At 47.9% G+C, this 17,634-nt stretch overlaps 1 protein-coding gene across 2 annotated transcripts in view; it reads left to right on the top strand.

Annotated features, from left to right (window-relative positions):
* Positions 1–2,530: 2,530 nt before the first annotated feature.
* LOC135896815 (zinc finger protein 787-like) overlaps positions 2,531–17,634 on the top strand; it is a 91,407-nt gene continuing 76,303 nt past the window's right edge. For both annotated transcript variants that reach the window (XM_065425302.1, XM_065425303.1), the window contains exon 1: positions 2,531–2,927. In XM_065425302.1, coding sequence (XP_065281374.1) covers positions 2,534–2,927 — 394 coding nt within the window. In that variant the 5' untranslated portion in view covers positions 2,531–2,533. The remainder of the gene's footprint in view (positions 2,928–17,634) is intronic.

The raw sequence follows: 17,634 nt of genomic DNA on the forward strand, positions 1-17,634 counted from the left end.
CCCTACCTGGAAATTCCCACTGGTTACAGCCACCCACTTGATGAATCTTGTTGACTGTAACCCTTGTATATATTGTACGTTTGCGTATGTTTGCTGCGTAACCAGTGGGGGTTTCCTACCTGGAAATTCCCACTGGTTACAGCCACCCACTTGATGAATCTTGTTGACTGTAACCCTTGTATATAATGTATGTTTGCTCTTTTTTGTATCTGCTCACGTAGCCCCCTCCTGCTTGGACAGATGTCCGCAGTATTGTGAAAATAAATAAATAAAATAAATTTCATATGCTACGAAATTGTTTTAATTGATGTTCTGCTGTTCTTATACTTACTCCCTTTCTAATTAGTTCATATAGTTTTGCATTTTTTACTGTCGTTGCTATAACAAAGTTTACTTTTCCATTTGTGTATACCATGTACAGGAGGTCTCAATTCAGTAACCGACTCCGAGACCTCCTCCTGTATATTGCATTTTGTAATAGCATTGAATGTGGTAATGATATTTAATTGTGCAAATGCTGAAAAGGCAACTACCCATTTCCCCCGTGGGGGTCAGCCCCAGGGTGTCCTCTACGTGAAGCCGGGGCCAAAGAGCTGTGTCGCTTGCGCCGAGAGGCCATGAAGGTCCAAACACCCGGCATTGGCTCAGACCCCAGGATCGCCTTTTCCCCGGACACGGCTAAGCCGCGCACGGCCGCACGCAGGAAAATCTAACCTCCATGTGCTCGGGTGCGTGGTGTCCCAACACACCAAACGCCTGATGACGCAGACGCCTTGCGGGGAATACATTCATTAATTAAACTAATTGCATCAGAATAACGTTTTAATTATCAACCTTACGGCACATGTCTATCTTGAAAAACTTAAGGAAATCGTCATTGAAGCCTCGTTCTTTATTTCCTCGTTTGAAAATAACCATGTAAACCAAAATAACTGCCGTCAAGACATTCGCTAAATTCAAGTAATATGCACGCGGATCGTCGAAGCGCGGCTCGTTTCCAACCCCGCTGGGACCTAGAAGGGTCACAGCTGGGTTGTATTGTAATTCGAGTAAATTTCTAGGTATGCTTTAAAAAACTGTTTGAAGAACCAACACACGCACACACGCCCGCGCACGCGCACTTGATTTTAGCTGCAGGCAGAGGTCATTCATTTGCTTCGCAGCGTTTCCGTACCAAACGGACATTATCCACGGGTAGCTTTGGAAAAATCACGCTATTAAGACTTGCCAGACCTACCCGCTTCATTCTGGTCACGCCAATGCCTATACCTTACCTATAACGCCACATGTCTGGATGTGACGAGGCAGTGTTACGGTTAGCGTGCAGCACCCAGTCAAAAAGGATATTCGACCACCATGCCTCATCGAAACAAAGGGTGAATTCCCAATTTGTGCTTACAGGCCCCTTTGTGTGTGTGCGACTTCAGAGGGACTCCTTGCTCGAACTGTCAAGCTCTACGGGAGAACTTCCGCGAACCAACGTCGCTTAGAAGAAAGGATCAAGCCATGACGGGGACTTACAACGTCAGCTGGGACAATGGATCAGCCGCCTATCCACAACCAGACGCCCTTTCCGCGAACCAACGACGCGCGAAAGAAAAGGGATCAGCCGCCTACCTTGATCAACACTCCGTGGGTTGCCCCTGCGGAGGCAGGCTCGTGAAAGGTCCCCGGGTGAGTGGGTGCCGCTGCCAAGCACCGTGGGACTCAGTGCATATCACGTGACGTTGACGTCAGCAAGATCCGGCCTAAAATTGTAATGGGCCTATTTAAAGGGCCCCGCCATGTACCTTTTATGCGTTGCATATTGCAATCACTCAGTTCAGCCCTTGGGCGCGGCCGGGCAGCCACCATTGAGGGTATGAGACATTGTTCATTGCTGCGCGTCTCATATGTGGGTCTATTCTCTTTTAAGTTTGCTATGTTTGTTATTAAGTTGCTTCTATTTTTATGCGTTGCATATTGCAATCACTCAGTTCAGCCCTTGGGCGCGGCCGGGCAGCCACCATTGACCTTTAGCGCAACCACGTGACGTGACGTCACGACAGCCGGAGGAAAAGCTGGGCCCCAACTCGCGCAATATGTAACGCATTCTTGGCTTAACCAAGCTAAGCCTGACCATTTTTTTATACTTCGTTCTCTTCTTCTAATCGTTCACCAATCATTGAATTAACCGTGCAAGTTTCGCACTAGAAGTCGTCTCGTCATTACCTGGTCGCCATGGTCTACCGGATGCCTGCAGCCCGCCGACAACGCCACGCTACCGAATAGTAACGTCGGTCGAGCTTCGATAATCAGGCGCCGCAACAACTCGGCAGCGGTGGGGTACGCAACCCTGGAGAACGCAACAGCAGCCGACGAGACATCACCAGAGACGCCGCAGAATGAAGAATAAAAAGCAAACGGCGGCGATGAAGCATATCAGGCCTCCGATAGTCCTGCAGCGGGCTCCTCAGGCGGTGGGAAAAGTAAGCATCGTTCGAATAGAAAAAGAAGACACCCGCGCATTGGCTTCCACCGACTGGGCGACGCGATGCCAACAGTATACGACAGGCGGTGCCGGGTAGCACCCGCGCAGCATTGTTTGGCACGGGCATCCGGAGGAGTGCACCTGATCGCAGCCAGCCGAGCTTCCGGCGCCGTCCTCCCAGGCCAGAGCCTTTGTTCTCACACGGCCCCGGCGCCGCGCATTGACACGTTTCTGCAGTGTCCCACCGTGGATGAACAAAACCCTGCACAGGTGAGCCGAGTCGTGGTCGGAACCCGAATGGCGGACACCTCGGAAACGAAGTCGGCAACTCCGCCTGATCGCCGCGCCAACCCGGGTCCCAAACCAGACCCTGTGCCTCCGGAAGAGATGCGCAGCCAGGGACACGTTGTGACCGAGCCGAAAGAGGAGCCGCCCACGCCGCCCAATACGCCAACAGGTATGGCGAGGAGCCCTCCCCCTCAACCTCTTTCTTCTCAACCAGCCGGCGCTACACCCCCCCCCCCCCTAGGGGAAAGAGCACGCCTATTTTTAATAGGTTCTTAGGTACATGCAAGCGTTTCCCTGTTCAGTAGCATTCTTATTGCATGACTACACCGATTTCGCGACGAGTTTCACTACGCCACAGCTACAGCAAAGCATGATGGTAGTGCTAGTCATTAGGTGGCTGAAAGGCTACTATAGGGTTAGAAGCGCGCTGTGTTTGTGCTATGACAAACCCGCTTGCCCTTTGACATCAAAAGGTAGAGAGGTGAGAACAAAAATATTCTACGATAGAAAGCGGGGCTTCGCAGACACACTCCCCAACGTCGCCCTAAAGTACCAACGGCATCATCTTTCACATTTCCCTCGATGTTGTCTTGAACACAAGTGCAGCGGAAAAGCGTCGATTATTATACTGTCACCATGGCCCCAACAAGGCCGCGGCGGTTGCCCTCTGAACGCCGTCTGCGGCGAGAGGTTTTTCGGTATTCACTGCGAGACCGGTATTCACCGCGTCATGCTGACGGGACGCAAGCTCTTAAAGCGGCCCTGAAGCACCCCTCGGGTTTGGTGAAGTAACATAGTCCGCGGGTAGCATACGCTGCTGTGAACGTCTCAGCCATGTTTTGCTGTTGTACGCGGTGCAAGCGGACTCGCAAGCGGATTCGCGAAGTCACCTTTCTATCAAACGTTCTCTCTTCAACAGAATACCCTGTCACTATGTTCTATATGCACTGTTGCGTCATCAGATGCACTATTTCGTCATCCCCTTTAACAGCTGCTATTGGCCGACAGCTGACATCAAGCTGCGGTCGGCTACATGGCGTAGATACCGCGACCGCCACAGGGGTGCCGCCACGAGTACACTGGCTAAGCGCACTGCGGCTTGCTGAGGGCAACTGCGTGTGGCTTATATTTAGCTCATCCTAGTCACCAAAGACGGAAGTCGTGGCGTCTACGCTAACATCCAAAATGAAGTTTGAACTGCGCGCCACTATGACGTTTAGAAGGCGCAACGTTGTGGGCCCGCCCCACTGCCCTGTAGCCTTCGTAGTGTGAGGCATTGAAGAAAGAACGAGGGCACAGCGGAGGCCGTGTTTGATTGCCAATAACACCGCTTTTGCTGAATGCATTGAAGTGTTTTTACGGCAAAGTGTTTTTGAAATAGCGTGTTTTCACTTAAACTGCCTTTGTCCACTTGGATGAAAAGTCGTTCAGAGCCCTTTTAAGGTGTGGTGTCTCCGTGGTCTCGACGGCATATGAACACAAAGAAAGGAAGAAACGACCAAACAATGTTGCTAGGAATCCGATAGCGGGAGATTGCCGACACCACGCCTAACTGGAAGTGATTCAAATTTTTTATTTCTCTCACACTTTGCCTCTCCACCTTTTTGCGAGAGTTACTCTGTGGGCATTAGTGTCCCTGCAAAAGTTTACCATACAGGGACACTACTGAGGATTATTATTGTTATTTCTGCAGCTACGTTCGCTCGCATTCTTCTAAAAAGAGTGCTGCAGATGTATGTCTCGTTGATGAAAATGGCGATGTTGTCTCGAACACTGCGGATGCCCTTGACGAAAATATCGCTCCTGTATTTGGCCTAAAAGGTGCTACTACTTTAATTACCCTTCATTCTCAGTTTGGTATGCTGTGTACGCTATCGGCCAATGAAGACCGTGTTGTAAAGCGTATAAAGCGCCTCAAACCATCCCTTTCTTGTGGCGCTGATGGTATCACTCCCGCACTGCTTATTACGTATGGAAGCATATTTGTCCCTGTTTTAATAATAAGTAGTAATGTGTATTGCAACTAATGTGGTGAGTACCGTTATCGTCTGCGATTGCAAGAAGGCTCATCCTATACCCGTTTCGGTAATGCAGCATTAAAGCTTCCATAGAACTAACTTCTTCCTCGGAACTTGCGCGACGACGCCCGACGACACTAATGCGCGGAAGAACACCGCCAGTCGCACGCAGGCCCAATTATGGGGTGCTATTTCGGATTTGCGAGACGGAGCGGTTGTGTCCCGGCGGCAACTTTCATTTACAGCGTTATTCGCTGCTGTAAGGTGCAACCAGCGGTGTGGACTGTACGGCTCCTCTGTCAAAGGATTGCACGGTAAGTTCGAATGAAATTGAAATCTTTGTTGTGTCGAAAAGCTGTTCATCTGCGAGTCACGGACGCCCGTGCGCCTGCCTTTCTATAATGGCACGCTTCCTTGCTATAAGTTAGCTTTCTAGGCCTCATGCGAGTGCTTTTGTGACGTTCAATCGTAGACATACTTTCTGGGCATGCAACTGAACGGCTTAGCTTGCGCTGTCGCCCTGGAAATTAAAATGTGTCGCCGAATCGCCGGCCAGTGCTGCTCATTACGAGCTACAACCCGCGACGGCTTCGCCACGCGCTTGAGCGTAGTAGCTCGTACTGAGCGCGATAGTATGTAGTTGAGGTGCCTTTAGCCCTGTGCGGGGGTGACTTACGTAGTGTGTTGTTGCACGATATTGTATCGGAAATGACGGTGTGCTCATGTCTCCTGCGTATACCTCGCCATTGCTAATAACGCGCGCCAGCGCGGCTAGGGGCGTCTTGCGCTGGAGTTTGAGATGTAGTAGCGGCGCCTGGTGGCGGCGCGCGAAACGTTATCTGGGTAGTACCAGCTTGGGTAGTATTGAGCCTTAGCTGTGGCGAAGCACGTTTCTAGCCCGAGTTCTGCATCGATTCGGGCTTTTTTCTGCCCTGTTGCGAGTGCGAAAAAGCTCGTCACTTCTCACAGACCGCGCCGACCACGCTGCGAGCTCGCCGCAGCCTATTGGCCTCGAGCTCCACCACTGGAAAAGCTGGCGCCACCGTCGGCGTGACGTGCTAGGAGGGATCACGTGGACATAGCGGCCGCGTCGGCTGCTTCGGGCGCGCCGAAGCGAGCTGAAAACGAAATTAAATTCCCTCGTACGCTGCGGTTTTAATTTAGTGGCGAAATTTTTACGCTTGGAGTGTCTCCTTTACAACGCTTGAAAGCACTACAATAGGTAGTGGCTGCCTTTGAAGGCGCGCAACATGGTAGGCTACTGCTCGGTGCCGCAGGGCCGGACGCACGTAACGTAGGTTGGTGTCAGCCTTATTCACACGTAGCCGCAGGACAAGAAGCTGCGTGAAGCTTGGCTCGCCAAACATAAAACCGGCAAACAGCCATCGGCTACAGCTCGGGTATGCAGCAACCACAGACGCGAGGAAGATTTCTGCTACGGCGCCCGGTCTGCGATGTTCTGGAAACGCGCACTGAGACGCTCGCCCCGAGTCCGCTGCCCGACTAATGTCATGACGGTTTGGTCTATGAACTTGTCGATGCTATAGATACTGGCAAGTTCAGTGGAGTGGAAAGGCAGCGGTAGGAAGCACATTTAAAGAAAGCATGGCATATGGTCATGTTTGTGTTATGAATTAATGCACTGGATTACAAAAAAGGAGCAGCGGGAAATTGCACGCTGAGAATGCCGATAAACATACAGTGCGACGCAACTCGAGAAATAGTATTGAAAGGTTAAAGAATTTAGAAGAAAAAAAGATTGAATCGTCGCGACGGCACATCACAGTCCCGTAGGCGTCGAAGTCTCTACAATGAAATTATTTTTGAACAGCTCTGATAGCGCCCACGCAACAATGGTTGCTTGTATACTGTCAAATGCTCATATTCTGCGGCCTTAAGCTCACGGCACGGTGCGAAAACGCGCGCGCGCAGAAAGCGAAACAGTGCGCGGACAAGCATGCAGACGCGCAGTCGGTCGCTGCGAATCTGCGCGATCGCTGCATTGAGGCTTCATTCTATTACGCTCCATTTAGTTATACAAACACTATAAGAACATATTTCACATAGTTTGCTCTCAGCGTTTACCTACCTTTCACGCAAGAAGCCGGCGTATGTTTTGGCACCGCAGCCGATATCTTCTAGATTACGGAGAATGGCTTCATGGCTCACGTTATCAAAGGCGCCCTTTACGTCTAGCGCTAGAATGGAAGACTTGCTGTGTTTGCTCAAATGGTCAAGAATATCTTCTTTTAGCTGGAAGAGGACGTCCTGCGTGGAGAGCATCTGGCGGAAGCCGAACATGGTGTGCGGATAGCGATCGCTTCCCTCGAGATGTGTGGTGAGCCGCTCGTTGACCATGTGTTCAAACAGTTTCCCGGCGCAGGACGTAAGGGAGATGGGGCGGAGGTTTGCGATGGAGATGGGTTTGTTTGGCTTGGGTACCATGGTTACCTCCGAGTGTTTCTAGGCTGTTGGTAGCTCGCCCTTAATCCAGCAGTCCTTATAATACCGAAGGAGAGCCGTCAACGCCCGAGGGGGTAGCTGTCGAAGGTGCTTGTGGGTTACTCTGTCTTTGCCCGGGCTCGTATTGCGTGTTATCCTAGAGAGGGCCGCCTGCAACTCTGCCTGTGTGAAAGGCTGATCTAGCTCTTCGTTCGGCGCTCCTTGGTACTCCCTGGAGGTGGAAAGGTTGGTGGCAGTGGTTTGCGGGTTAGCTGAGCCATGTAGCTTCGTCTGAAGTTCTTGGAGTAGCTGATCCTCTGTGCCGCCATAGTTGTGGATTAGTTGGTGAATTGTATGTCTTTGTTGGGTTTTGGTGTGGGTGTCGTCGACCAGGCATCGAAGTATATGCCAAGTCTTCTTTGTGCTGAGGGTTCCTTGAAGTTGGTCGCAGAAGGATCGCCAGTTCTGACTCGCTAGCTGTTCAGCGTACTCCTGTGCCTGCATGCTTAATAGGGCAATTCGGCGCTGGAGCTTGCGGTTGAGCTTTTGGCGTCGCCATCGTTTGAGGAGCGATCGCCGAGCCTCCCATAAGTGCAGTAGGTGGTTATCGACCGCCGGATTGTCCTCGTCTAGTTGAATCGTCCTGGTGTGGCCGTCAGCCGCACTTACGATACCGTTTAGCCAAGATTCGACGTCTTCGATGTTCGAATCGTTATCAAGGTCATTCCTATACGCATTCCAGTCAGTGAGTCGCGCCTTTCCTGTCTTGTGTGCGCGGTGAGATTGTTCAACCTCGATTTGAATTATGTGGTGATCGCTCCCTAGCGTGTCCGGGAGTCGGGTCCACGTGGCCTTTCGCACGTCTCGAGTGAACGTGAGATCAGGATTGGTGTCCCGGGACGCGCTGTTGCCCACTCGGGTGGGTTGGAGCAGGTCATTCCATAACGTAAGACCGTGCTGCTGTGCGGCATCGTGAACCCGTGCCCCTTTCTTGGGGGTATTGGGGTAGCCCCAGGCCGCGTGTGGGGCGTTAAAGTCCCCTGCTACAACAAGCCGGTTGCCGTTTACGTTCTTGCGAAGGTCCCGGACGAAGTGGTCGTAGTGGAGTAGCTGCTCCCGCGGCGGGCTGTAGAGATTGGCCAGGTATAGGTTCTGTTGATTCTTGCGAGTCGGCAACACCTCCACTATGGTGTGTTCGATTTCAGTGTCTTCAATTTCGTGAGGCTGTGCGGTTAGTGTCTTCTTGACAAGAATTGCGGTGCGGGCAGTCTGTGCCATAGTGTTGTAGCCGGGGAGCTTTACTTTCATGGTGTTGGTTTCCTGTAGCGCGATTATGTCAGGATTGTTTGCTTTGAGATATTCTTGCAGGTTGGCCGAGCGGGGTCTATAGGATCTGCAATTCCAGTGCCAAATGCGGAGGGTGGGAAGCGGCTCGGTATGTCTACGTTTGGGAGCCGCCATGTTGGTGGTTATTCTCCACCTGGAGTAGGTGGTTTGGCGTTGTCGAGCTAGAATCCTCCGCGGATTCCCCTCGTACTGTCCTTCGTCCTTTTCGTTTGGTTCCTAACTGCTCCGCCAGACGTTCATGAGTAACGAAATTCTTGTAAGCATAGGTCATGAAGCTGTGTCGTTGTGCCATGAAGCCATCCAGTTTGGCGTCGAGTGTGCTGACCGTACGGGTTAGTGGCTCTACCTTTTCCATGATTTTAGTTATCACTGTCTGTACGGTCCTGTCTACTGATGCGAGAAGTTTTGTAGTGAGGGTTTCCTCGAAGACTTGAAGGCATCGTTCCACAAGGTCAAGAATCTTCGCTTCATGTGCTTGCAGCCGTTCGTCTACCCGCTTCATTATTCTGGTTTCTACATGTTTTAGTATGCTTTCTTCTACTCTCTTCGCTACTCTTTACTCGAGTTCTGACATGTTGCACTCGGCTACCGGTTGTTGTTGTATCGTCCTCTCTAGATCCTGCACTTTATGTTCGAGAGTCCGTATCGTCGCTGTCTTACCCGAACTGCTCGGGTTGCGTGAGGAATTCGAGGCGCTGCTTCCGTTCGCCGCGGCGACGTAAGTGATTCGCCTAACGGAGCGAGACCGTGACCGAGAGCGGGATGTAGAGCGCGATCTTGGGATAGAGCGAGAGCGACTCCGGCCAGGTCTTTGTCGAGGCGAGGGCCCCCGTGAGCTATCTGGTGTGGTAGCCAGCGCGGGGAAGTCTTCGGTGCTCGAACTCCAGTGATTCTCTCGGGCGTGAGCGTTGTCAAGTTGCTGTCTTCTTACTTGGTAGGGAGGAGGGTTGTTACGGAGTTTCTTCTTACATTCCTTGCCTGCCGTTTCGTGGTCTCCGCCGCAAATTTTGCACTTCGGGTGACAATGGTGTTCTTCCGTGACCCCATCGCGCCCGCATGTGTAGCAGAAGTTGGCTCTCGGCTGAGGACATATATCCTGTCTGTGTCCGATGGCGCCGCAGGTTCTGCAGTATTGGACGGATTTTCGGTAGGGCTTGCATCTGTAGTCACCGCTCTGGTACGTTACGTAATAAGGGACGTGCTGTCCGTCGAAGGTGATAACCGCGGCTGTTGAAGATCCTAGCATGCGCGCGCCGAGAACCGTGTATCTTGAGTCCACTCGAAGGCCGGCAACAATCTCCGCGGGACTTGTACCCGGTTCGAGGCCGTATATCACTCCGCGGCACACATCGTCTGGGTGCCGGATGTGGGGATTTACTTGATAGACGCTTCCGCCGAGTTGTATGGTGTTGATATGCTGCAGTTTGGAAGCTCGTTCCGTACTTGCCGTGCTCGCGATGATCACATTCTCTAGTTTCTGCACTTGTATTCGGACATTATCGTGAAAGTCTTGCTGGACCAAACCACTGGATCTTCCGATGGCATGTGTCACTGCAATCAGTGTGTGTTTCGAGAGGTCAAGGCCTGCTTGAGGGCGGAAGACGATCTCAAAGTCGTCAGTAGGGAAGGGGCGCATCTTCGGAATGCGTTGACGCTGCGGCAGTGGTTGTGCTTGAGGTTTGGGGTGGGTTTCAGGACTTCCATGGCGCTTTCCTCGGTAGATTTATTGTCTTCTTTTGCTGATCTGCCTTTACGACCAACTTGTAGCCACTCGATGTGGGCTTTACCCGTCGTTTTTCCGCTATTCGCGTCGTATGTCCACTGTGGTATGGTATCGGTGTTAGCCCCGCTCACCTCCATTCGCGCCGTTGTCGGCTCTTCTTGTGAAGCGTTCGCCATCTCTGTTTCCAGAAAAGCGGGCGCGCTTCGCCCCAGATGCTGGTTCTGCGCGATTCACTCCTACTGCGAGAGCGCCGTGCGCGTGCACCGCGGGCATGCAGGCGCGAGCCGCTGCTCTCCCGCTCGTGCCACGGGTGCCCCGGCGTTAGGGTTATACTGGAGCGCAGGGTCACACAATGTTCAGGGTTCTATAATTCGAGTAAAGGTCCACTCACTGCGTCGTGGCTGGTGTCAAACGATGCCTTGCAACTTCAGGAATCCGAGGTTACCAAATTCGCTGAGTTTCCAAGCAATGTTCCGCACAAGATAGCGAGAAAAGCAGAAGCCCATGTGAGGTACGACTGTGCTCCTCGCCCCCTGGCGGTTTCTCCCCTCTTTAATTAAGAAAAACACAGAAATATATATACTACAATATCATTTTCTGAAAACTGAGAAAACTGACATAGTTTCTTTCATTGCACCCAGCAATTTGCAGGTATAGCTGTACCCTGTGCTTTGAAGTAATTTGATGAGAAATAATTTAAATATGCACTCTTATGGAACATTTTGTGTGAAGCATGTGCATTAAAGTGCTATAAAGCCTTTCAAGTGTTACTTTGGGTGTTTGCTTTCATAGTGCTCGAGTAGGTACATAGTTGAAGGAAAAAACCAGTCAAAAAACACAAAGGACAAGAGGAGAGGTTCACACTACAACGACTCGACTATCAACTGAGGTTTATTAGAAACGGCATAATCCCAATCCCAAGATGGTGAACGTAATGGACATGGGTGGCATTGCATTTAAGAATATATTTACTATGTACATTTATGATGTTGCAGAAAACTAAAAATACAGTAAAAATGTTAGTTGTACTATTGCACTAGGTTGCAGTCTGGCAAATGGCACAGTGGTTGCAACACAAAAGTCAAGAGGGAAACCCTGTGTTGAACCTCTCCCCCACCCCTCTATAGGCTTCCCCAATGAGTATATTCTGTTACCAAATTATGAGCTGCGAGGCAATTGAGAGCGTGGCATGATAATACAATGCTGCTGCTTGGTGATAGCAAGTCATGGGGATCTCGAGAGTTTTGGGCCTTACTCGACAGATGTACGTTAAGAAATCAATTCATTAGAGATAATATGAAAACAGGATTGATCTGTCAAACTTGATATTTTCAGCCGTAGACATATACAAGAAATTAACAAGAATATATCTGTTTGTAGGACATTGATCTGAACAATTAAGCATAACTAAAGGCTCCCACATTTAAAGCCCTCAAATCCATTTGCCCCCCTTTTTCTCGCTACAAAGAAACTTCCAACACTGGATACAGCAGTTATGTCGTATAAACTAGATGTAGTTTGCCTGCAAGGTTTGAAGGTGGCCTTCGTCTCAATCTCGTCTACATAGAATAATGACAAGCCGAGCCTGATGTTTCAAGCCAGTAAACACCATGTTTAGTCCGTTAACATTTTGTGTGTAGCCAGTAGGGTTGGGCGTCGATTGATTAAAAATGTTGGATATTAGCCAGCCACTAATCAACCAAAATGGTCCGGCTTGTTGATGTGCACAAAACCTAAAAAAAGATTATTCCACATTTATACATTGCATTAGATAGTTGTTTTTCCTCTTACAGACGTGCAACATGCATTTCACACAATTACAGAATAGGAGTTCAGTTGCAGTGGCAAATTTTGCTAGTATTTTCCTCCTATAAAAAGCTTCATATGCCAGAGCACATTTGAGTTGCACCAGAAAAGTTGGCAATGCGTTGAAATTCTTCGAATGTACATCTGTTTGGGCACTGGCTCTATGCATGAAAGAGTGAGATTGTGCTTAGTACACCCTGCAAAGTGTTGTATCATCACCACTGTGGTTTGAAATCAAACACCACCTGACAAGTTGTCTGCCTTCTCACTTTCAGCAGAATACATATATATAGCTGCGCTCGAAATCCTGCTGTGACGAAAAGATGGTGATTTCAACGCAGAAATTAAACTTGCATGTATAAAGAATTGCATGTATAGCTTTAAGAGGACATGCTTGACTAATTAATCACGGATGACTTGCACCGATTAACCTGATGCAAATCTAATAATGAATAAAGCGTTAGCCAATAATATGATGGGGCATCAATAAGTCACCTAGCCCACATAGTCAGCAGGCCCAAGCAGGCTTCTCATTGCAATGCAGAATTATTGTGGGGCTGTTCCTTTTCTAATTTCGTCATTCTTTGACGACATATCTTTTGGGGGAGGACAAGCTCCCGGTAATATCGGTAGAATGAAATAAGCCATCCTGGTTTGTCAAACAAATGTGTAGCTTGAATTAGGGCTTAACTTTTCGTTACGAAGGTAAAATACATATGTTGCTGATTGGTTACAAGTATGAACCCACGTTTTCAACCAACAAGGACGCAGCACCACCATTGCTCATGTACAGTACCGACAAGGGGCTAACAATATTACATGTGTGCAATCCTTTCAACATTATTGCCTTAACCATCGTGAAAGAGGAACACTAGGAGAGCAGCTGCTTGCCGCCATGCCAAAGTGACATCCAGTGCAAAATTTCAATTTAATTGAGTTTGAAAGTTCCTTATGCGCTGACTTCATGCTGAGCTGGCTGATTGAAAATTCTACACCCAAGTGATGTCATTTAACAAAATGAAAAGCAATGCACACTTATTGCAGCTATAGGAATTGCAGTAGTATGCCTACTAAGCAAAAGAGCTTTTACAGCGAAGCTATATATGGCTAGGCAAAACCAAAATCTGTTCGTCCAATGGGCGCAGAAACTATCATCAGCAATAGCTCGAGCGCCGTTGTCTTCTTCCAGAGCTGGCACAATTCAGCGCAACTGCACGAACACACTCGTGCCAATTCTTGTGCGTTCGTCATCGTCTTCTTCCGCAGCTGGCTCCGTTGTGCAAAAAGCTATCAGCATCAGCAATGGCTCAAGCGTTGTCTTCTCTCACAGCTGGCTTCGTTGCCGCGCACCATTCCAGAGTAGAATTTCACTTCTGTTGTCGTGATGGGGAGGCCACGTTTACGGGGGTATGGGGATATGAGCCATTCATTGTCTTACGTGACGGACAGATTTAACAACAGAGGTGATATGCTAATGTATGTGCGCACCTATCGGCACGATGACCACCAGTCAGGACAATAAATATGTTCGTACTTTGGTAAAAATTATGTCACCTCTGTGTCGTGCGCTAAACAGCTTCGCTGGTCACCCACCTTCACAGATTGGAGTGGTTCACGATATTTTTTTTCTTGAAAGGCGGATTAACAGTAAGCCCACTTGTGTTTTTTGGCGGTGCAGCTGTAATTTTGCAGCTTAATTCAGGGGCAAGAAGGGCTGCTGCAGTTTCACAGTGCAATTAGTTGAAGTATCAATGAGCATACGTGGTCCAGTTGTACAGCTAGTTCCATATTTAATTAAATTGAAATAAGACATCTATTCAATTCTAACAAGTTGCTACAAAGACAACCCATACGGGTTTCTCCATAGTGGAGCTTCGTAGTTGAAAAATTCGCAAGGTGGAGTTCTACACCTACAATGTGAAGTAATCCACCTTCTTTCCACGTTGTTGGTTTCCACAATATTTCGTTGTCAATTTGCGTTGCTTTGAGCTTTTAATGAGTTCGAGTAAATGCTGCCATCTGCTATCCACCTAGTTAGTTTAAACGGTGAAGTGATTGCCCCGGAAAGAAAGTAGGTAGGCCTTTGTTTGAGTCCCAGAACAGGATGAATTTTTCCTCATCTGCAAAGTTTTACCTTCGAGGAACCTGTATGGGTCTCCTTTGTGGCAATTTCTTATAATTTCCACTTCAATATTTACTTCTCCACCTTGCATGTTTCACAGAATTCCTCTATCAAGTTCCACTCTCGTTTGACCAATTTAAGGCTCTTTTGACTACATTGCTTGTCGCCCTGGTATTGCATTCTTATTAAACAAGCAACTATGTATGTGTCTCTTTTTTTAAGATGGTTGTGAAACTATAGAGCAGTAATAACACCATCAAGAAACTCGCAGTTGTGAGCTCGCTTGATGCCGTAAAAAGGAAAGCTGTGGAAATTGGAATGTGTCGCAATGAGGACCTGAAGGTTTGTAAATGTACTTTGAGCTTATGCTCACGACTCTCAATATATTCTTAATTCCATGGCAAACTGGAAGATACATATAGGAAATGCATAGCATCTTTGGTTTTCGTATTTTCAGGCTGTAATTTGCTTCTGTGAGTGTAGTTGGTGTAGCTGGACTCATTGTTGCTTACAGCTGTCGAGGCTGTCATTGCATGCCTTTTTTCTTCATGGTCTGCCTTGGATAAGCAGCACTGTAATTTCGTTTTAATCCAATAAAAGCCATGTTACATGAAGAGTTGTACCGGGTATGGATTAGCATCAATTTATAGCACCAGGTGGCAGTCTGAAGGGGTCAGCTGAAGGTATTAAATGATGCCAAGTTTGGGATGGCCTGTCATGGCTGCTGCTCATTTTTAGAAGCATTGAATGTCGTTGGTGGCTGCTCCTAAGAAATGTGCCTTGTGTTAGTGTTAGTTTCTGTTACGTTTATTTATAATTTAGTGTTTGGTATACAAAGTGCAGACTACAAACGCAAATGATTTCATTTGAGCTCTCAGGGCTGTGCGATTGGTGTTTTTTGTGCAGGATAAGGAGGTTCATGTGCTCAACCCTTCGTAGATTTCTGAATGTGGCTAGAACTCACTTGGGGCAAAGCCTGAAAATTGTGTGCATTTCATTTCTGTGTAGAAGGTAATAAATAATCTATGCTGCTTGCAGGTCTATCTACTTGATGGAACAGAGGTTGATGAAGAGGCTTTCAGCTGCTTGGCTGAATCCGTTGAGAGTGGCACTCATACATTCACTGTGTGCAGTGGTGAATGGATTTCAGGCAAGTCTATTCAAGCATCACTACTTTTACTGAAAAGGCGCACAGGCTAATTTCAGGTACACTTTGTATACCAGACGTTATGGTGATGTTGTTATGGGGATGTTATGGCGATGATGAAGTCAGGTCGTCGAGCAGCAGAGACCTGGCACCATCTTTTGTTTCTAAGGTAGAGCTCTCTTGGAAAAACCTTAGCCAGGATGTGCTGGATGCCTTAGACAAAGGTGCATTTCTTCGGCCACCAGAAAAACAGGAAGTAGTGAGAATGATAGCAGCTGCATGCCGAAAAGTGAAAGACCGACCTTCTGCGAAAGAAATCAGGAACATCGCAAACTATGCTGTCGGCAAATTCCCACATTCACTTGGTGACCCTAACTCCAGTTCAAACTCAGTTTCCTTGGTGGGCCTAGCCTACAAGATTGAAGCAAGAATTGAGAACACCCGCAGAGACTGTAAGCATCTCGCAGAGGCACTCTCTCGTAGCACAAAGACAAAAAACAAACCTCGAATTCTTCGCATGGCTGCATTGATTGGCAGCCTGCTACTGTCACATTAACGCCTGATGAGCTAGAATCATCAAAGAAAGTTTTGACTGAGCAAGCATCGGAAGCACCATGTGAAGAGGACATCCCCCTCCAAAGGAAGGAAATGGGAGAATGCTACCCTTTGATCAGAGCCTTTATAAATTCTTCAGAGCCAGTACACTTAGCCAAGGAAATTAAGGAGATGTGGCCTTTACTGTTTAAGAAGGAACATCTTCTCGACCATTTCCAAAGGTATATGTTTCATTGAACTACTAGGGGACCTTTATTCATATTGTGTAACTATAGTAGTATTAGCAGCAGAAAAGAGAAACTGAAATGGTTGCTTAAATTGAACAAAAGTAAATTGAAAAATTGAGGAAGTTGGTAGTAAGTGATTTCACCATTTTTCTCTGATTGGTCCAATCTCAGCTTGAGAATACACAGCTTAACAGCTCTGCCCATGTGAGTTCCAGGAGCAAAGTGGAAGTGGCGAGCTGAGTGAGAAAGTAAGTAGAAACATGTCGCCGTCGGTTCCAGCAGAAGTGCAGTCGCCTTTCAGCCTCTCTTCCTGTGTTTGCTTCACACTAGCAGTACCCACAGTGACCTCTGTGGTTTCAAGCCGGGGTATTTTGAAGTAGTGCAGAGGCATTCTGTCAAGGCTGTTTGTGGGGCAGTGACTGCCATAACTGCTGTAACATAGCTCTGCAGTATACTTCAGCAACGTCGACTACAATAGTACTCTTTTACTGTCCATATGTTGTGAACAGCATTTGAAGCAACTGCATCTGATGCTGGGGCGAGCTTTTAGCTTTAATGTAGCTGGAAGCAGCTCAGAGTACCTTTATGGACAAAATAGCAGCAAAGAGGAATTTGCCTCGTTCTTTGGCCATGGCGACAATATTTCATCGCAGGCAAAGAAGTTAATTTAAGTGCACTTCAGCAAGATTGATTGATTGATTCTGGAGTTTTACGTGCCAAAACCAGTGCTGATTATGAGGTACACTGTAGTGGAGGGCTCCGGATTAATTTTGACCACCTGAGATTCTTTAACATCAGCAAGATCCAGACAGAAAGGCTGAAGTACATATAAGCTAAAGAATTTCAGGTTTTCTGTAACTTATATCAATTAGAAATTTTTGCACATATGCATACTCGAAACGAAAGAAGCATGTAAAATAAGGCAGTTAAAGTTGTACGGGGAAAATTGCCCTTGCATTAGTGTATGCAAAACCACGTATATATCAATGTTTATGCAGCGCAGTTAAAGCATGCTGAAGCATACAGAGTTTGGAAGCTGTAGGGCATAGAGAAAGCCACTTAGGTCTGGATGATGCAAGAATGTAGGTTATGTATACCCACAGTCTGCAAACCTGCCCTCTAGCTTGTGAATTGGTCGGTGATAGCAGGACTGGACTGTTTGGGACTGTTTGGGTTTTTGTAGGAAACGAAAATATGCACAGTTGCTTACTTGCAACTGAACTTTCAACCATGGATTGAACACAGTGCAGCAAAATCATGTGTTGATGCAGATAACACAAATGTGCTAAGATTAATATAACAGGCTTATGCCTCTACAAGTATTTCTTTGATGTACCAATGTGCCCAGCTCTTTATTCTTCCATATGTAAGAAATATATGAGTACATAATCACATTTTATTCTCTGCATCTCTTTTTTTAAAACTTATAGGGGTGCGAATGGATGGAAGGCTGAGCAACATACCCAGAGATGTAGTGCTGCTGCTTACA

The sequence above is a fragment of the Dermacentor albipictus genome, unplaced genomic scaffold (genome assembly GCF_038994185.2).
Source record: "Dermacentor albipictus isolate Rhodes 1998 colony unplaced genomic scaffold, USDA_Dalb.pri_finalv2 scaffold_11, whole genome shotgun sequence".
Taxonomy (NCBI): domain Eukaryota; kingdom Metazoa; phylum Arthropoda; class Arachnida; order Ixodida; family Ixodidae; genus Dermacentor; species Dermacentor albipictus.